Source organism: Piliocolobus tephrosceles, chromosome 8 (assembly GCF_002776525.5).
Source record: "Piliocolobus tephrosceles isolate RC106 chromosome 8, ASM277652v3, whole genome shotgun sequence".
NCBI lineage: Eukaryota > Metazoa > Chordata > Mammalia > Primates > Cercopithecidae > Piliocolobus > Piliocolobus tephrosceles.
In genome coordinates, this window is record NC_045441.1 from 11,112,437 (window position 1) to 11,133,612 (window position 21,176).

Here is a 21,176-nt window from a genome sequence, read left to right on the forward strand (position 1 = left end):
GAGGGAGAGAAGCTCTGGATGGACACGATGGCGTCTAGAGGGAGAGAGGCTCTGGATGGACGCGATGGTGTCTCCTCTAGTTAGAGGAGCTCATGGTTAACTTCTCAGAACAACTTCTCGCTCGCTTGGCAGCAGGGGCCTGTCACACCCTGTGCTGTGGCCAGGACCATGCTGCCTACACAGCTGTACCTCCAGACCCTGCCCTGGCACTGCTCTCCCCAGAAACACCCCCTTCCCAGGCTCTGAGTGACCTGCTTAGTGACATCGGCCTCCCGCTTTGGTTACAAGATATGGGGGCGCAGGGTCTGCCTTGCTTACGGCTGTACCCCCACCACCTGGCACATGGAGGGTTTCCCTATTGTGGAAGGCACAGGTCTCATCTTCCAGCAACTTGGAAGTTGAGGGTACACACACAATTTTGGGGTGGTAAAATACAAATTGCACAAGTTAAACAACCTTGCTCTAATTGAAACAGGTTTTCTTTGGGGCCAGATATGGTGGCTCATGCCTGTAATCTCAGCACTTTGGGAGGCCAAGGCAGAAGGATCACTTGAGCCCAGGAGTTCAAGACCAGCCTGGGCAACATAGTGAGACCCTATCTCAACAAATAATAATTACAGTAAATTAGCTGGAATGGTGGGATGTGCTTGTAGTCCCAGCTGCTCAGGAGGCTGTGGCAGAGGGATTGCTTGAGCCCAGAAGGTCGATGCTGCAGTGAGCAGTGATTACGCGATTGCACTCCAGCCCAGGCAACAGGGTGAGACCATATCTAAAAAAAAAAAAAAAGGGAGAAAGCATTTTGGCTCCCATGTCATTATAAGAGTTTCTTGGGCAAACCTAAAAATATATATTGTTGGCCAGACATGGTGGCTCATGCCTGTAATCCTAGCACTTTGGGAGGCTGAGGCAGGAAGATCACTAGAGTCTAGGAGTTCAAGAGCAGCTTGGGCAACATAGTGAGACCCCCACCTCCACAAAAAATTAAAAATAACCAGGCATGGTGGCGCACAGCTATTGTTACAGCTACTCAGGAGGCAGGGGCAGGAAGATCACTTGAACCCGGGAGGCAGCGGCTGCAGTGAGCCAAGATTGCACCATTACACTCCAGCCTGGACAACAGAGCAAGATGCTGCCTCAAAAAAAAAAAAAAAAAAAATACACACACATGCACTATGTCTATATAGTTGGCACACAGACACACTCCAGCACCTACTAGGTACCAGCAACTTTGAGTTCATCTTATCCTATTCTTTCTTTAGTCCCTGCAGAGGGTGTGTGTGTGTGTGTGTGTGTAAGAGAGAGAGAGAGATCATTGCTGTTCCATTTTACAGAAGAAACTGGCACCCATTGGTTGGGTGGAGGGGGGCACTGATCTTTCCTGGAGTGGAGCAGAGCTACCACCCATGCCCTCTGGTTCCTCTGAGGGGTCTTCCCACCCACTCCAACCCTTTTCAACCCCCCTCCCCGCCCGCCCCGGCCCCACCGCTTACAGACTCTTTCTCAGGTTCTTTCTGCTATTGAAAAACAGTGATTTGATAGATTTGGGGCTGGCAAGGGATGTGCCCAAAGCTTGATGCTGCCACTTGTATGGGCACAGACCTTCCCAGGGGGCAGAAGGCCAACCCGGGACCCTGGGGAATTGGACCTTCGTGTCCCGCCACTGGCGTCAGGCATAGCTGCTCACCTTCTTGGAAAGAAAGCCATTTTGTAGTTTGGCCACGCTGGGTATGTCTCTGATATTCGTCAGCATGTTGTTGGGCTACTTTTGTTTCTTTCGTGGTAGGGAAATGTCCAGTGGCCTAGGAAGGAGTTGTGGAAAGCTCATGAGTATCTTTGTGACGTCTGCTAAAGTTGCTGCATATTGTGTTTCAAGCTCTTGTTAATCACTCAAGATGCCAGTCTTACTCAAAAGAAGAATACTCTGGGTTTTTATATGGGCTGTGTCTAATGGAGACAGAGGACTGTTCCGGTGGAGATCCAGCAGGGCTGTGAGCTTCTGCTGCTGGATTCAGAAGCAAGGCTTGGGAACCGAGGAGCCCAGCATCACTGCCACAGCCGAGGAAAGCCTTGGTTTTCAGAAATTTTGGAGCTGGTCATGCAAGAATGTCTCATATTTGTGATATGACCCTGTATGACCAAAATACAGGAGGCCAGGGCCAGACGCGGTGACTCACACCTGTAATCCCAGCACTTTGGGAGGCTATGGCAGGCAGATCATTTGAGGTCGGGAGTTCGAGGCCAGCCTGGCCAACGTGGCGAAACCCCATCTCTACTAAAAATATAAATATTATCTGGGCGTGGTGGCACACGCCTGTAATCCCAGCTACTCGGGAGGCTGAGGCGGGAGAATCGCTTCAACCCGGGAGGCGGAGGTTGCAGTGAGCCGAGATCGCACCACTGCACTCCAGCCTGGGCGACAGAGACAACAGAGACAAAGAACAAACAAACAAATAGGAGGCCAAATGAGCGTTGTCGTTCTCCTTTGATGCTGAGAAACTCAGTCCAGGCATAAACTCCCAGGGGGTGTGGTCTCTTCAGAGTACAGGGTCAGTTCCGGAGCAGATCTGGTGCCCACATCACCATCTGTCCCTCTGAACCCAGCTGGGAAGCATCCAGGCTGGTGGTCACCCTGTTGTGGCTTCTGAAGCTGTCAGCACCAGTGGCTGGAAAGGCCTGCAGGCTGGGCAGAGTCTTTCCGAGCCTCCAGGGCTCCTGCCAGCCCCAGCATGCCCACACCGGGCACCTCAGAGCCCGCCATGCATCCTTGTATCTTGCGCCACTCCTGCCACCTCCAGGCCCATCCCTCCCTCGGACTCTCCTTTCCTCTCCTCCCGGGCTCCCTTTATATTTTTTGTTTGTGTTTTTCTATTTTTTATTTTATTTATTTTTTTGAGACGGAGTAGCTGGGACTACAGACGTACACCACCACACCTGGCTAATTTTTGTATTTTTAGTAGAGACAGGGTTTTGCCCTGTTAGCCGGGCTGGTCTCGAATTCCTGACCTCAAGCGATCTGCCCACCTCAGCCTCCCAAATGTTGGATTACAGGTGTGGACCACCGTGCCCAGCTCCCCTACTCATTCACACTTACATGTGCCAGGCCACGGCCACCCTCCCCTCTCCCCTAACCTCCTCCCTCCTTTCTCCCGCCCTTCCGTACGTGTCTGTCTGTATAGTCATTGGAATTTCCTGGCTTGGCATGGGCTCAAAGCCGAAACCATGGACAGAATGAAAAGTGGCGCATCAGACCAGCCGCCAGTTAAATAATGTTTGGGTTCTTGTCAGAATGTCACGGAGTACCCTGTCATTTTGTTTCAGCAACTTGTCCTTCCGAATGCACAGTTCGCCTTATGGCATGCCAGCAGTAAAAATGTCACTTACAATAATTACTTTTTGGTGAAAATGCTTGCTGACTTCCCACCTTCAAGCTGTTTTTTACACAGTGGGGAGATAATAAGAAACGACTTTATCCTGACTGCTCAAATGAACACTAAATGGAATTTGGGTTATTATTACTGCGGATAGAGGGCCGGGTATGGAAATTTCAAGAGTGGATCGGAGGAACTGCAGAGAGATGTATCTCCGAGAATTACGACGGGTGCGCGTTTTCAATTGGCTCCCATTGAAAACTTAAGGCAGATGTTGTTTGCCTGCTGTTTTTGGAATATAATATTTTTCATAATCCTTTTATAGTTCCTGAATGCCTTGTGTATCTCAGAGGGCCTTGAGTCACTATCTCTGCTTTCTGTAGCTTCCTAACCAAACTCCTCTTATGCCAGATTCAGTGCCTTGTTAAAAAAAAAAAAAAAAAAAAAAATTAATTCACATAGATCACTTTTTAAATGTAACACCTTACTATTGCTGTCAAAACTGGATGGATGGGACTATGCAGTAGGGCTTTTAAAATATGCAAATTACCCATTTTCAACTGTCCTGGTCCTGCAGGCTGCAGAGCCCTTGGAAGCAAGGTTTTTGTCTGATTTCTCCCTTATCCCCAAGACACAGAGTAGGTGCTTTAAAAATGTGTGAGTAGGCTGGGTGCGGTGGCTCGTGCCTGTAATCCCAGCACTTTGGGAGGCAGAGGTGGGGGGTTCACTGGAGCCCAGGAGTTCGAGAGCAGTCTGGGCAACATAGCAAGACCCCATCTCTCTACAAAAAACACAAAAATTAGCCGGGCGTGGGGGCACACACCTGTCTCAGCTACTTTCGGTCATACATTGACAAGGAGGCTAAGGCAGGAGGGTCTCTGAAGCCCAGGAGGTCGAGGCTACAGTGAACCATGATCACACCACTGCATTCCAGCTGGGGCAACACAGCAAGACCCTATCTCAAAAAATAAATAAATAAAATGAGAGTGAAATGACGCAGGAACGACGGTAGGCTGCGATTCAGAATCACATGGTATTGGCAGATAGCAGGATGGGTAGGAACATCGAGGTTTTCCACTCCTGATCTGGTTCCGATCCTTGCACCATCTGTGTGACTTTAACCAAGTCACGTTGCCCGTCTGAGCCTCTGCTTTCTCACCTGGGATGTAGGGTGTAAATTTCCACCCCAGGGCCGTTGGGAAAATTGAATGAAGCCACATGCAAACGCCCTCAGCTGGCTGCTCCATTCACGCCTGGTATGAAATGTGTTTTGGTTCCCTTCCACAATCCTGTGAGTGGATCAGCTTTTTGTGACTCATCGTTAAGTCTTCGAGATTCACACATGTCGATGTGTGGGTTGTAGAAAAACTGCGTGGGAAGGCAGGCACAGTCACTCTGTCACTAAGGCACACTCGGGTGCAGGGGGCAGGCACCACCAGCTGTACAGGGGCTGTTTAGAATATGGGCCATCCGCCTAGCTCCTGGCTGTGTGTCTCGGGGCACCATATCTTTTTTTTTTTTTTTTTTTTTGAGACAGAGTCTCTGTTGGCCAGGCTGGAGTGCAATGACATGATCTCAGCTCACTGCAACCTCCACCTCCCGGGTTCAAGCAATTCCCCTGTCTCAGCTTCCCAAGTAACTGGGATTACAGGTGTGTGCTACCGCACCTGGCTAATTTTTGTATTTTTAGTAGAGGTGGGGTTTCACCATGTTGGCCAGGCTGGTCTTAAACTCCTGACTTCAAGTGATCCGCCCGCCTCAGCCTCCCAAAGTGCTGGGATTACAGGCATGAGCCACTGCGCCTGGCCAGGGCACCATATCTTACCTGTGTAAAATGTAGGAAGTGGCTGGGCACGGTGGCTCACGCCTGTAATCCCAGCACTTGGGGAGGCCAGGGTAAGAAGATCCAATCACTTGAGGCCAGGAGTTCTAGGACCAACCTGTCTCTATTTTTTAAAGTTTAAGAAAAGTTTAATGTTTTAAAAAAGATAAATGCATCATATAGGATGTGGCCTTTTGAATCTGTCACCAGCATCCCTGTCATATGCCAGGCATTGTGGGAGAAATAGCACTCGGTCATAAGATTTATGTTGACTGTAGGTCTTTATAGAAATACATTTGACCGGGTGCAGTGGCTCACCCTGTCAGGGTGGCCAGGGTGAGGGGACCCTCTGTGCAGTGGGGAGAGTTGGCTTCCTGTGGGATTCACTGTCTGTCCTAACAGAACAAAAATACAGTCAGTATAAAGAAATATTACTTCTCCTTTCCAAACATTAGCAAGTGGAGCTCTGTGATTAAAACGATACTCTGAAACAGCAAGGCTTTTTGGCTCCGTTCCATGCAATTAAAAATAATAATTAAAAAAAGAAAAAAAGGGCCGGGCACGATGGCTCACACCTGTAATCCCAGCACTTTGGGAGGCCGAGGTAGGAGGATCATCTAAGGTCAGGAGTTCAAGACCAGCCTGGCCAACATGATGAAACCCTGTCTCTACTAAAAATACAAAAATTAGCTGGGCGTGGTGGCGCACACCTGTAATCCCAGCTACTTGGGAGGCTGAGGCAGGAGAGTTGTTTAAACCCGGGAGGAGGAAGTTGCAGTGAAATCGTGCCACTGCACTCCAGCCTGGGCAAGAGAGCGAGACTCTGTCTCAAAAAAGAAAAAGAAAAGACTGACTTTCTTCCCAACATGATGTTCTGAGCGCATGGATTCATGGTGTCTCCAGCGCATCTGTTTGCTGTGGCATCTCTCCATGCTTGCACCACGAACGTGGGCTCAATCCTGTTTCCTTGACCTGAGACCACAGCCACATCTGTGCATGCAGATGTCTGTTGGTGAGTAAACTATCTCCCAGGAAGAGTGTGCAGCTTGCAGCTGTCTTCTACATTTTATTTATTTATTTATTTAGAGACAGAGTCTCGCTTTATCCCCGAGGCTGGAATGTCATGGCACGATCTCAGCTCATTACAACCTCCGCCTCCCCATTCAAGCGATTCTCCTGCCTCTGCCTCCCCGGTAGCTGGGATTACAGGCACGCGCCACCACGCCTGGCTAGTTTTTATATTTTTAGTAGAGAGGGGGTTTCATCATGTTGGCCAGGCTGGTCTCAAAACTCCTGGCTTCCAAGTGATCTGCCCGCCTCACCCTCCCAAAGATCTTCTGCATTTTAGACTCAGACTGAGAGTGGAGAGACAAATACAAGCCACCTCCAGCAACCAGCCGCCACATGTCACTTTCACACACTGGATCTCTCAGGACTCAGACAGGGATTTGATCTCAGGAAGCCTGCCTTTGTCCGTAGTCACAGCCTGGAGCACAGAGGGACACCTGTAACAGTAGTGAGCACCCCCTGTTTAGTCCTCGCGGGGGTTCATGATGGCAGAAATCCACGCCACCGGCTTGCAAGGCGCGCCTGGAAGAAAGAACTACACAGCCTCTGAGTTTCACGGTGAGCTCTGCCTCCACCAGCACCCAGAACAAAACGGCGAGGTGCTCCGGCAGCCGGCACCACACTCGGTTTATTAGCCAGGCAGCCATGATGTTGACCTTGTTGTGGGTTAAAGGACACAAAACCTGAGAAGAAATCTGTTTATCATTTGGGGAATTCATGCCATCCTTGACAGTATCCGGTGAGCAAGATGGATGATCTGCCAGGCCGGCCCCTCGCATGGGTGAATCACGCCATCCTTACAGTACGATTCCTCTCCCGGCTTCAGACACAAAAATAACATTTGCGGGGGTTTATATCCCGTTCTCTGGTGACCCGGGGGGTGAGCGGAGAGAAGAAATCTGATTTGTAAGATTCACATTGCCCTAAAGATTTATACGGACCATTTCTGCCTCTTACGCTTGTCTCTTCCACATCTTTCAAAAACCGGTTTGGCGTGTGTTTTTCTCTTTGTAACCTGATTTCCCAGGTCAAGGACACAGCCTTATGCGATGGCGGAAGTTTGTGCCAATTCAGGACAATAAACGGGGTTGATGGTTTAAGTTGCGATTGTTTTATTTGGGGCTTTGCTCTTTCTAGGTATGAATACAAAATATTCCTTGTATTTGGAATGTATTTATGGCAGGTTTAGTGGATCCTGGATACAGTATGTCCAGTAAAGGACTCTTGAGATAAATGGTAAATTGAAGTTAAGTTGCTGCTCTATGCTACATTTTCCCTTCAGCCAGGTAAAAGTATTTTGGGTTATCTACTATGGTGCTGATGTTGACTGAGTGACCTGCTAGGGCTCGAGGGAGAAGCAGCAAGAGTAAGACCCTTGGCCAGGCGTAGTGGCTCATGCCTGTAAACCCAGCACTTTGGGAGGCCACGAAGGGAGGATCACTTGAGGCCAGGAGTTCAGCCCGGGCAACATAGCAATACCTCATCTCTGCAAAAGAAAAAATTTAAAAATTAGACAGGTGTAGTGGTACATGTCTGCAGTTCCAGCTACTTGCGAGGCTGAGGTAGGAGGATTGCTTGAGCACAGAATTTTGAATCAGCCATGGCAACCTAGCAAGACCCCATCTCCACAAAAAATTTTTTGTAAGACCCTGGGAGCAGACAGCATGGCCTGGGCCCTCTTATCTGGCACTGTGGGGTCTTACTGTGTCACCCTCAGTGGGCATGGAGGGAGAGATGGTGCCAAGACACTGAGCTGGGCCACAGGCAGATTCTGCCTTGCAGGCAGAACCTCAGCACGAAGCCACATCTTCCTCCTGGACAGTTTCTATCTGCAGAAATTAGGAAATGGCCAAAGTCTTTATCTCAGACATCCCGGAACTGGAATCCAGCCTCTTTTATCAGGTTTTATGGGATGTTATCAGAGGCCAGAGGGATCACCCACCAACAGAGCCCAACTGGCGTTTCCCACTGGGCACCCACAGCGACCCCAGCAGGGCAGAGGAGAGTATAGACACTGGCTCGTCCACACCAGCCCAGTCACTTCTGCTGTTGGTTACAGCATGGCTTATACCAGCAAAGAGCCTGGTTTTCAGAAGCAGGCAGAACCAGCAAGTCCCGGGACTGGAGGTAGAATTCTAAAATGGAAGAGCTGGGGAAACAGAGAGGATGCTCCCCCTCTCCTTGCCTCTCTCCATCTTCCCCTAGAGTTGGGTGCTGTGGAGTTCTCTGCTCTTCACAGTAAAAAACCAGCGGGGCATGGTGGCATACACCTGTGGTCCCAGCTCCTCAGGAGGCCAAGGTGGGAGGATCTCCTGAGCCCAGGAGGTCGAGGCTGCAGTGAGCCTGATTGCACCACTGCACTCCAGCCTGGGCCACAGAGCAAGACTCCATCTCTAAAAAACTAAAACTAAAAATAAACACCCTAGGTCCTGAGACCCAGTGCTGGGGGACCAGAGGCTATGGCCTTACGTTTCCTCTTTTTTTTTTTTTTTTTTTTTTTTCTTTTTTGAGATGGAGTCTCACTCTCGCTCTGTCACCCAGGCTGGAGAGTGCAGTGGCACAATCTTGGCTCACTGCAGCCTCCACCTCCCGGGTGCAAGTGATTCTCCTGCCTCAGCTTCCTGAGTAGCTGGGATTACAGGCATGAGCCACTATGCCTGGCCAATTTTTGTATTTTTAGTAGAGACGGGATTTCACTGTGTTGGCCAGGCTGGTCTCCAACTCCTGACCTTAGATAATCCACCCGCCCGGCCACATTTCATCTTAAGGGTCTTCATAACTGTGGTGACAACGTATTATGGGCAGCCCTTATTTAAAACAATCTGCCTATGCTTTTGGTTCTGGAAAATATGGACAACATAACTACACAAGTTATAATCTAGCCAAAGTGCTTCTGAATTACCAAATTATGGGGTTTCATTAGAAGAAATCATGACAGCGATAACACGATTAATAGGAGTTTTTTAGCAGAATGCCCTCATGTTAAGCCTTCCAAAGCCTTTCTTTTAAACCCCTAGTTTTTCTTCCAGTGATGGTATTTTTGTTTTTTAATATGGAAGATTAGTGGTTACTCTCAGTCAAAAATATAGGAAACAGTTCACTGAGACCCACAGAAAACCCTACCGTCTGCTGCTTCTCAGAGCGTTTAATTAGTATTTCCTAGATGCAGAACATAGATAGATGGTCGTGGTGAAAGACAGCTATTTTCAGGCACGGTTTCTCGTGTGCTTTAATTACAGAAAGCACTCCAAAGACCTCCGCCAGCTGCAGCCCTGCTCCTGAGTCCCCAATGAGTTCCAGCGAGTCGGTGAAGAGCCTGACCGAGCTGGTCCAGCAGCCCTGTCCCCCCATCGAGGCAAGCAAGGACGGCAAACCACCAGAACCCAGTGACCCGCCAGCATCCGACTCCCAGCCCGCAACCCCGCTGCCTCTCTCCGGACACTCGGCCCTCAGCATCCAAGAATTAGTAGCCATGTCCCCGGAGCTGGACACCTACGGCATTACCAAGCGGGTGAAGGAGGTGCTGACGGACAACAACCTCGGTAGGTTCTCCTCTTGGCTGCTGAGTCAGGAGGTGGCAGGGAGTTTGCAGGTGGAGCAGATGAAGGGCGGGCACTAGGCCAAGCCAACCATAGAGTCTCAACTTGTGTAGGCGCCCTCTGATGAGAACATGAAACGTCCTATAGTTGTGAACAGTAAGGAGCGTGCGTTCTGCAGGTCAGTCCCTACCTCCTCCCGACCCTGCTCCCCGACGGGGACCAGTTAGAAGACGAGCATGGGGTCAGAGTGGACTCGGGAGGATCCATGCAGACTGTCTCTTTTTTTTTCCGTCTTGTCTTGTCTTTTTCTTTCTTTATTTTATTTTTTATTTTTATTTTATTTTATTTTTTTTTTTTGAGACAGAATCTTGCTCTGTCACCCAGGCTGGAGTACAGTGGCGCAATCTCAGCTCACTGCAACCTCTGCCTCCCCGGTTCAAGTGATTCTCGTGCCCCAGCCTCCTAAGTAGCTAAGATTGCAGGTGCCCACCACCATTCCCAGCTAATTTTTGTATTTTCAGTAGAGATGGGGTTTCACCATGTTGGCCACGCTGGTCTCGAACTCCTGGCCTCAAGTAATCTGCCCATCTCAGCCTCCAAAATTCTTGGGATCACAGGCATGAGCCATCGTACCTGGCTTGGATGTATCTCAATAGAGACAGTCTGAGTAAGTCCAGATTGCTTGAGGCCACAGTCTGAGACCAGCCTGGGCCACATAGCAAGACCCTATCTCTCCAAAAACTTTTAAAATTAGCTGGATGTGTTGATGTGCACCTGTAGTCCCAGCTACTCAGGAGCCTAAGATGGTAGGATCACTTGAGCTCAAGAGTTCGAGACCAGCGTAGGCAACATAGCAAGACCCCTTCTCTATAACAGGTTTAAAAATTAGGCCAGGCACTGTGGCTCATGCCTGGGCATTGCCTCACGTTGGGAGACCACAGCAGGAGGATTGTTTGAGTTGAGCCAGGAGTTCGAGACCAACCTGCGCAGCATGACGAAACCCTAGCTCTACAAAAAATACGAAAACTAGCTGGGTGTGGTGGTGCACGCCTGTAGTTCAGCTGCTCGGGAGGCTGAGGCAGGAGAATTGCTTGAAACCCTGTAGTTTTAGGCTACAGTGAGCTATGATCATGCCAGCGTACTTCAGCCTGGACAACACAGTGAGACTCTGTCCCAAAAAAAGAAAGAGATAGATACCCAATAGAGCCTGGCATCCTCGGGGGGCTCCAGAGCTGAGCAGCGTCCACCTGGCAGCGCCAGGATGGCTTAATGGAAGGTCTGACGGACCCCGGTTCTCACTCTGCTCACTGAGTCTGTGATGCTGGCCAGGCTGCCTGCCTTCTCAGATGCCCCTCCACAAAACTGGAATAACCACGCCTGCCTGGGGGCTGTGAGTAGCAGTAATTTCTAGCACCAGGCCTGACTGGTAATAATAGTCATTGTTATTTTATCATTGCTGTTCCTGCTGCCTTGCGAAGCCATCTCCATTTCACAGCCCATAGCTGGGGCTGGCAGCCCATGGGGAACTCACTCCGTCACCCTGGCGTCCCACCATGCCTCAGACCCAGCCTCAGCCTGGCACATGCTCCAGCCCCTCAGGTGCTCGGCCACTGTTCATCAGCTGCTATGGCTGTAAGAATGTTATGGTGTTTCATCATTTTTATTATTTTTTTTTTTGAGACAGAGCCTCACTCTGTCACCCAGGGTGGAGTGCAGTGGCACGACCTCAGCTCACTACAACCTCTCAGCTCAATGAACCCTGGGTTCACGTGATTCTCCTGCCTCAGCCTCCCTAGTAGCTGGGATTACAGGCATCCGCCACCACGCCCAGCTAATTTTTGTGTTTTTAGTAGAGACAGGGTTTCACCATGTTGGCCAGGATGATCTCGAACTCCTGACCTCAAGTGATCCACCTGCCCCGGCCTCCCAAAATGGTGGGATTACAGGTGTAAACCACCGTGTCTGGCCTTTTTTTTTTTTTTTTTTTTTTTTTAAAGAGAGTATCACTGTCTCACTCAGGCTGGAGTGCAGTGGCACAATGGCGGCTCACTACAATCTCTGCCTCCTGGGTTCAGGTGATTCTCCTGCCTCAGCCTCCCAAGTAGCTGGGATTACAGGTGTCCACCACCACACCCGGCTCATTTTTGTATTTTCAGTAGAGATAGAGTTTTGCCATGCTGCCAAGCTGGTCTCGAACTGGCCTCAGGTGATCCACCTGCCTTGGCCTCTGAAAGTGCTGGGATTACAGGCACGAGCCACCATGCCAGCCAAGCCTATTTTGTCATTTTAAACCACCATGCTCCTCCAGTGTGCTGTTAACCAGACAGGGCGGTGTAGGCACGCAGAGATTAGAAACGCACCCTTCTATCCTTCTTGTTTCCCAAGGGTGAAAGTCAGTTAAAGGGGCGGTGTTCTCTGCAATGCATACAAGCACAACCCTACCGAGTGGTTGCAGTTTGTCTGCTGTTCATGGAAAGGCCTTGTGTGTCCTTTGTTTCTTCCATGAGGTGAGAAGAGAAGGGAGGCCGAGCACGGGGGCTCACTTGAGAATGACAGGTGGCCTGTAACCCTAGCACTTTGGAAGGCTGAGGCGGTGGATCACGCTGAGGCGGTGGATCACCTGAGGCCAGGGGTTCGAGACCAGCCTGGGCAACACAGTGAGACCCCATTTCTACAAGAAATAAATTTTTAAAAAATTATCATCCGGGCATGGTAGTGCCTGCTGTAATTCCAACTGCTTGGGAGGCTGAGGTGGGAGGATCACTTGAGCCCAGGAGGTTGAGGCAGCAGTGAGCCATGATGGCACCACTGCACTCCAGCCTGGGCAACAAAGCAAGACACTATCTCAAAAAAAAAATAATTTAAAAAAAAGAACAGAGTAGCTGAGTTCCACTGAAGTTTGCTCAGTGATCTGACAGCCTGGTGGTTAGGCCAGCTTGTCCAGTGGAAGCCTCCCATCCCCCTGCCTGTACAATGCAACAGACAAAATAGAATAAGAGAAAAATCATATCAATGAGACCTTGTATAATTAAGTCAATTCATAAAAATAAAAATGTAGCTGTTGATTTGAAAAAATGGCTAATTCCCATATGTTCATCAGTTATTGAATCATGCAGCGATTCCTAGACTTGAGTCATCTCGCACTTCATAGCTTGTCACACATCCAAGGAAGCAGGCCAGTTGCATCACTCCCGCCCACCTCCTTATAGGAAGTGGCCTTTCGTATAAATGTTGAAAATCAGATAGGGTCTAGCTCTGTAGCCCAGGTCGGAGTGCAGTGGCACGATTATAGCTCACAGCAGCCTTGAACTCCTGGGCTCAAGCAATCCTCCCACCTCAGCCTACTGAGTAGCTAGGACTACAGGCACACGCCCCAAGCCCAGCTAATTTTTTTTTTTTTTTTAATAGAGGTGGGGTTTTACCATATTGCCCAGGCTGGTCCCAAACTCCTAGGCTCAAGTGATCTGCCCACCTCAGTCTCCCAAAGTGCTGAGATTACAGGGAAAAGTCTCAGTTTAAACACTTGTGAGTTGCAAGATTGCAGTTACAAGATTGCAAACACTGAAATCTCACACTTGGCCTTATCTTCCATGCCACCATCATTGCTGGAGTTTTCCTTAATGCTGGTTTTACTGGGTGAAGGTTTGTAGCTTTCTTCAGGCTGTCAAATGGGTCTGTAGCCCAAAAACGGTTAAAAGTCATGGCTAGGAAACATCCAGGAGTCATACAGATAATTTTCCAGGAATAATCATCTGATTTTTTTTCCCCCGTTCAACTGGGAGGCCTAAGCAAGGAGCAACTAGCTATTCATATATATGGCTTTCCCAAACATAGCAAGCTCCTTGGAATGAAAATAGATTCTTTTACCATATTAGCATTAAGTAAAATTTTCTTTTTTTGAGACGGAGTCTTGCTCTGTCGCCCAGGCTGGAGTGCAGTGGCACGATCTCAGCTCACTGAAAGCTCCGCCTCCCGGGTTCACACCATTCTCCTGCCTCAGCCTCCCCAGTAGCTGGGACGACAGGCACCCACCACCACGCCCGGCTAATTTTTTGTACTTTTAGTAGAGATGGGGTTTCGCCGTGTTAGCCAGGATGGTCTCCATCTCCTGACCTTGTGATCCACCCGCCTCGGCCTCTCAAAATGCTGGGATTACAGGGATGAGCCACCGTGCCTGGCCAAAATTTTCTTATAACAACTACAAAAAAAAAAAAATCATAAGGACTTGAGACATTTATAGGCTAAAGAGTTTGAAAGACAGAGAAACCACAGGTTTACAAAATCAGTACATTTATCTTTAGGTTTAAAATGACCAAGCCAGGCATTGGTTACAGGTGTGCACCTGTAATCCCAGCTACTCAGGATGCTGAAGTAGAACAATTGCTTGAGCCCAGGAGTTCGAGTCCAGCCTGGGCAATATAGCAAGACCCTGTTTCTTTAGTGGGGGGGGGGGGGGGGGGGAAGACTGATAAGAAATTAATGTCTCAGCTTCAGAGTTTTCCAGGCAGTAAACTTTTACTTGGAGGCCCCCTTCTTAGAAGCCAGCGTGTGGTGTTTCTGTTTCACAGAGAGGATGTGAGCCACAGAGAGAACAAGCCAGCCCTCTGTCGTCTCCTTGCCCCTGATGGGGAGAGGTGCCTTCTGTTCTGTACGTTTTATGGGGTCAAACACTGGCCCCTCTGATCCCAGTCTCCACTTCTACCTAATAAGTCCTGTTCATTCAAGTACTCCCGTCAGGCCATCCAGGTTATCACTGATCCTAATTTGTATCTTTACAAGCGGTGGCCCTCTAAACCGGCAGCAGAATGGCCCTCAGAGAAGTGAGCCTTTCTTTCTAAGCTCCTGACAAGCATTGCCAACTCAGTGCGGCTGTGCCCTCCATAGCGAAATGCCCTCTGATCAGCCTGTGAAGCGGGCTGCCTACCCCTGCCTGGGAGAAGAAAAGGTATCGGAGAAGGGGTTTTGATCCACTTCCAGCTACTTTATTTAGCAAAGGCAGCCTAGACTGCAAAAGCAGACTTTGGAATTGGAATTGGCCGGCCTCTCAGAAAAGCAGAGCTGGGCAGCTCTCTCTCTCCTCTGTCCTGCTGTGATTGCGGGTTGCGTGCCCCGTTTTCTCAGCAAGACCTGATAACCTTGCTAATTGTGGAAGGAGACGCAGACTGCCCTCTGATTTGAGGTTGTACGAGAGAGGTCTCCTGTTTGGTGTTTGGCCTCCCGAACTCTGGCTTAGAGATTTCACTGCCTCTGAGAAACACCACAGGTGTTAGCGTGACCTCAGCACATACAAAGCCTGAAGGCTTTTTTTTTTTTCTTTTTTTGAGACACGATCTCTCTCTGTTTCCCAGGCTGAAGTGCAGTGGTGCAGTCATAGCTCACTGCAGCCTCAACCTCCTGGGCTCAAGCAGTCCTCCCATCTCAGCCTCCCAAGTAACTGGAACTATAGGTACATGCCACCATGCCTAGCTAATTTTGTGTGTGTGTGTTTTTGTAGAGACTGAGTCTCACCGTGTTGCCCAGGCTGGTTTCAAACCCCTGCGCTGAAATGATCTTCCCGCCTCAGCCTCCCAAAGGGCCCTTCTGGCCACCGCACCAGGCTGAAGGCTTAAGAGAAACATCATTGGCCAGATGCAGTGAGTCATGCCTATAATCCCAGCACTTTGGGAGGCTGAGGGGGGTGGATCACCTGAGGTCAGGAGTTCAAGACCAACCTGGTCAACAATGCAAAACCCCGTCTCTACTAAAAATACAAAACTTAGCCAGGCGTGGTGGCGCACACCTGTAGTCCCACGTACTCGGGAGGCTGAGACAGAAGAACCGCTTGAACCCGGGGGGCAGAGGTTGCAGTGAGCTGAGAGTATGCCACTGCACTCCAGCCTGGGTGACTCCATTATTTTTGAGACTCCATCTCAAAAAATAATAAAGAGAAACGTCATTGGTTGTGTGTATGGAGAATGCAAGAGCAATGCCAACTCCCTCGCCAGTGGCGAGTATTAAAAGTCTGGTTGAAGATATATTTCTACCATGTGTTTGCTGTAAGCTAGGACGTCGCCAGCCCGACCCTGGGCCTTTAAACTCCTGTGTCTGATTTTAACCTTGACACATACTTGTCCCTTCAGATCCCTGGCTTTCAGTGACAATACCTGTCTCGCTTCTGTTTTCCCTCTAGGCCAGCGCTTATTTGGGGAGACCATCTTAGGGCTCACCCAAGGCTCTGTCTCCGACCTCCTTGCCCGCCCCAAACCCTGGCATAAGCTCAGTCTGAAAGGACGAGAGCCCTTCGTCCGGATGCAGCTGTGGCTGAACGACCCCAACAATGTGGAGAAGCTGATGGACATGAAACGGATGGAGAAGAAAGGTAAGTCTCCCTGCCCTGCTCAGGCCGGCTGTGTCCTCATTCATAGACAGGCTGTTTCTTTCAAATCTTTCCCACGCAGCTAATAAGGGACATTGACCCATGACCAAGGGGCCGGAGGACGGGGCAAAAATATTTTTGGATGGTCATCAGCTAATGAGTACCTAAGAGGGCCAGGAAGATCTGTAACTTTTTCGCCCCAGCAGCCTGAATCTAAAGATTTTTTTAGCATTGGGAGCACTTTTAACCAAGGAGAGCAGAACAGCGCTGGGGGTGCTGCATTTGGTTTTTGTGTCATGTGGGTGGCTGATCGGGCTATGACAGCATTTACTGTGTATGCACCAGGTGGCTAGAGGCTTTCCTTTGTTATCAGAGAGAATTAAGAAATGCATTTTGTAGGCCGGGCACAGCAGCTCACGCCTGTAATCTCAGCACTGGCAGGCTGAGGCGGGTGGATCACTTGAGGTCAGGAGTTCAAGACCAGCCTGGCCAACATGGCAAAACCCCGTCTCTACTGAAAAAAAAAAAAAAAAATAGCCAAGCATGGGGTGCGTGCCTCTGTAATCCCAGCTACTTGGGAGGCTGAGGCACAAACATCGCTTGAACTCTACAGGCAGTGAACAGAGATCAAGCCACCACACTCCAGCCTAGGTAACAGACCATGACCCTATCTCGGAAAAAAACAAATAAATTGCATTTTGTAGATCAGGAAACAGAGGTTCAGAGAGGTTCGGTGCCTCCACCAAGGTCACTCGGCCTAGAAAGTGACAGAGCAAACTCCTGCCACAACAGATCTCTCTCTTGCTGTTATTTTCCAGCCTCTGGGGATTTGGCCTCCCAAGAGGAATAACCCCACGTCCACCCACATATCATCTCGAATGTGGATTCGCATTCTTCTTGCAGCCTGTAGGCTACAGCATAGGAAAAATGCCTAAAGCCAGGTGTGCTGTGCCTCGTGATTTGCAGTTTCTAAGTGCTGGTCCTCGCCAGTGAGTCCACCCCTCGAGCACCCTCAGTCCTCAGGTCACCCATGGTGCTGGGAGCTCACTGGGTGGCTGAACTGCATCCCTTAGAGGCAGAGACTGGGAACTAGCTGCTGCTGGTCTGACCATAAGAAGCAGCAGCCTCCCTGATCAGCTAATGCAGAGGACCTTAACTAAGAGTGAACATCCCAGGGGCCGGGCGCAGTGGCGCACGCCTGTAATTTCAACACTTTGGGAGTCCAAGGCAGGTGGATCACTTGAGGTCCGGAGTTCGAGACCAGCCTGGGCAACATTGTGAAACCCCGTCTCTACTGAAAAATACAAAACTCAGCCAGGCATGGTGGCGTATGCCCATAACCCCAGCTACTTGGGAGGCTGAGGCAGGAGAATCTCTTGAACCCGGGAGGAGGAGATTGCAGTGAGCAGAGATGACACTACTGCATTCCAGCCCAGGCGGCACAGCAAGACCCCATCTCAAAAAAAAAAAAAAAAGAATGGGCGAATGGGCATCCCAGGCCCCTGAGTGGCTCTGCCCCAGCCCACCCCTCCACCACACAGAGCATCTGAGCCAGGGACAGGTACGGAACCCAGGCCTGCCCATTCTTAATTCACCCAGAAATTCCAGCCAAGCATCACCATTCTCACCCAACCCGGGAAAGGGCTGCTGAAGGAGAGAGTCTCTGGTGCCTCCTCCAGAAACCCTATGGGGGTTCCTTCATAATAACAGAGGCTTCTATTTCTGAGAACTGCCCTGTTTGCCAGGCACTGCGCTAAGACTGCTCTCCATCCACACGACTCTGCATAGATGTCCTTATCCAGGAAATATGAAGCTCAGGGCTTCATGCAGCCTAGCAGATTTCAATAGCTCCTATCAGTAGGGAGTGGAAATCCATACTCAGGGCTATCAGATTTCAAAGCAGGTGCTGTTAAATATACATCCGCTGCCTCTGTGCTGCGAGCTGCCCCCATGGGACCCAAGGACACTGCTGCTGCCCACTGATGACCTGCCCAGGTGGTGCCCTCTGCCCCATTCAGGGCCCCTCTAGCAGGCTCTGGCCTGCCCTTGGGTGTGTAGTCTAAAGGTCTGAGGTAGGCCACGCCTCTTGGGCAGCCCCAGGCAGCGCTGTAAGCTGCAAAGGCCTGGTGCCACATTGCCCCCACAAAAGTTTTCAACTTCTTTTTCGTTTTGTTTGTTTGTTTGTTTTTTAAAGTCTTACTGTATTGCCCAGGCTGATCTTGAACTCCTGGCCTCAAGCAATCCTCCCATCTCGGCCTCCCAAAGCGCTGGAATTACAGGCACGAGCCACTGCTCCCGGCCCTTTCAACGTCTTATTATGGGAAATTTCCAACATAAACAAAAGTAGAGAGAATGCTGTCATGAACCCAGTATATCTATGCAGAGTTTCCCATTATCCCCTCACCCGAGCAGCGTGAAGCTTCCAGCACTCACCAGGAGGCAGCCCTCAGCCCTTAGGAGGGAGGAGGCCCTGACAACCACTCACCCTGGGCCCGTAGGAAAGGACCTGAGTCCCCCCAAATACATCTCCAGGGCTTCCCAGGCCTCCCGTCTTTCCCTCTGCACAGGCTCGGGACGCCCTCTTGTGTTATAAATGAGTTATTGTTTCTGCGGGGCCGAGACCCTTCCAAAGGTGTCCCAGTCTCCAAAGCCTTTGTGGTCCTGTGGCCTTCTCTTCACTCCTGGGGGTGCTGGCCACAAGAGCCGCTCCCTAGAGAGGCCTTCTCCAGCCCCCCGCCAGCCCCTGGTCAGTCATCTGTGCCCTGGGAGGGAACTGGAGGGAGTCCCCACTGTTGGACAATGCAACTCCTTTCTCTGGATCCAGCCACTTTGACTCAGCTGTTTGGGTTTTGTTTTGTTTTTTGTTTTTTTGAGACGGAGTCTTGCTCTGTTGCCCAGGCTGGAGTGCAGTGGCATGATCTCGGCTCACTGCAAGCTCTGCCTCCCTCCCAGGTTCACACCATTCTCCTGCCTCAGCCTCCCAAGTAGCTGGGACTACAGGCACCTGCCACTACGCCCAACTAATTTTTTGTATTTTTAGTAGATACAGGGTTTCGCCATGTTAGCCAGGATGGTCTCAATCACCTGATCTCAGGTGATCTGCCCACCTCGGCCTCCCAAAGTGCTGGGATTACAGGTGTGAGCCACCGTGCCCGGCCCCGCTGTTTGGGTTTTCTGTGGGGAAGATTTACCTTCACAGTTACTTCTGAGTTCTCGTGACAAAATGGCAAGTTAGTTAACAAATTCACTTGCCTAAGTTGTTTATTTTATTTTATTTTTATTTTTTTAGAGACAGGGTCTCACTCTCTTGCCCAGGCTGAAGGGCAGTGATGCAATCATAGCTCACTGCTGCAACCTCGACGTTCTGGGCTCAAGCGATCCTCCCATCTCAGCCACCCAAGTAGCTGAGACTACAGGTGCACGCCACCACACCTGGCTAATCTTTAAATTTTTTGTGGAGACAGGGTCTTGCTATGTTCTCCAGGGTGATCTCAAACTCCTAGGCTAAAGCAATCTTCCCACCTCAGCTACCCAAACTGCAGAGATTATAGGTGTGGGCCACCACGCCAGGCGATGTCCTCCAAGATTCAGTTTAAACATCATCTCTTCTGGGCAACTTCCCCTGCCCCCTCCCCAGGCCTGACTGAGGAACTCTTCTCAATATCCCCATGGTCCCTTGCACTTACTTACCCCCACCCCACTTTCCACTGTGATGGGAACATCTTTGGATACTTCTCTGCCTCCCCTACTAAACTGTTAAGTTGTGCAGGGACAGGTGAGGACCTCACATTCCGTCAGAGCAGGTCCTTGGTGAGCTGTGCTGGTAACAGAATGGCTCTCATCTTAGTGTTGTTTCTTTGTTTTGTTTTGTTTGAGACGGAATCTTGCTCTGTTACTCAGGCTGGACTGCAGTGGCACCATCTTGACTCACTGCAACCTCCACCTCCCGGGTTCATGCAATTCTGCCTCAGCCTCCCTATTAGCTGAGATTACAGGTGTCCACCACCGCCCAGCTAATTTTTGTACTTTTAGTAGAGAGGCGGTTTTACCATGTTGGCCAGGCTGGTCTTGAACTCCTGACCTCAAGTGATCTGCCCGCCTCAGCCCCCCAAAGTGCTTGGATTACAGGCATGAACCACCGCACCCAGCCTCATCTTAGTGTTTTGAGATGCTCTGTGCAAAGTCCCGCAAGCCGGCGCTGTGCCGTCCCGCTAGCGGGGACCGGGGATTTGGGCTGCTATCCCAGCTGGGCCTGACCTCAGTCTGCCGTCTCTTCCTCCGCAGCCTACATGAAGCGGCGGCACAGCTCAGTCAGTGACAGCCAGCCCTGCGAACCGCCCTCCGTCGGCACCGAGTACAGCCAGGGCGCCAGCCCCCAGCCCCAGCACCAGCTGAAGAAACCCCGGGTGGTGCTGGCTCCGGAGGAGAAGGAGGCGCTGAAACGAGCGTATCAGCAAAAGCCATACCCGTCACCAAAAACCATCGAAGACCTCGCCACCCAGCTCAACCTGAAAACCAGCACCGTCATCAACTGGTTCCACAACTACAGGTACGGCTGGCTCCCAAGGAGCGCCTGGTCGGCCCAGGGGAAGGGGCTGATGTGTCCCGAGGCCGCCATGGTGCACAGGGGTGAGGCTCCGGGGGGCGGGAAGCTTGGTGATTGGGCCGTTCCTTGGTCTCTTAGGTTTGGGGGGTTTTGGGGGGGTTTTTTTTTTTTTTTTTCTGTTTTTTTTAGACGGAGTTTCAGTCTTGTTGCCCAGGCTGGAGTGCAATGGCGCAATCTCGGCTCATTGCAACCTCTGTCTCCTGGGTTTAAATGATTCTCCTGCCTTAGCCTCCCAAGTAGCTGGGATTACAGGCGCCCGCTACCACACCCGGTTAATTTTTGCAGTTTTAGTAGAGATAGGGTTTCACTATGTTGGTCAGGCTTGTCTCAAACATCCTGACCTCAGGTGATCTGCCCACCTCGGCCCCACAAAGTGCTGGGATTACAGGCATGAACCACCAATGCCCGGCAGTTCCTT

General features: G+C 50.4%; 1 protein-coding gene across 8 annotated transcripts in view; it reads left to right on the forward strand.

The window, feature by feature from the left end:
- The window catches only part of CUX1 (cut like homeobox 1), a 469,420-nt gene that overhangs the window by 406,114 nt on the left and 42,130 nt on the right, over positions 1 to 21,176 (forward strand). For 4 of the 8 annotated variants that reach the window (XM_023194482.1, XM_023194475.1, XM_023194477.2 and 1 more), the window contains 3 exons: positions 9,498 to 9,800; positions 15,967 to 16,155; positions 20,437 to 20,701. The exons of the other annotated variants lie outside the window; for them this stretch is intronic. In XM_023194482.1, coding sequence (XP_023050250.1) covers positions 9,498 to 9,800; positions 15,967 to 16,155; positions 20,437 to 20,701 — 757 coding nt within the window. The remainder of the gene's footprint in view (positions 1 to 9,497; positions 9,801 to 15,966; positions 16,156 to 20,436; positions 20,702 to 21,176) is intronic. 8 annotated transcript variants of the gene reach the window in all.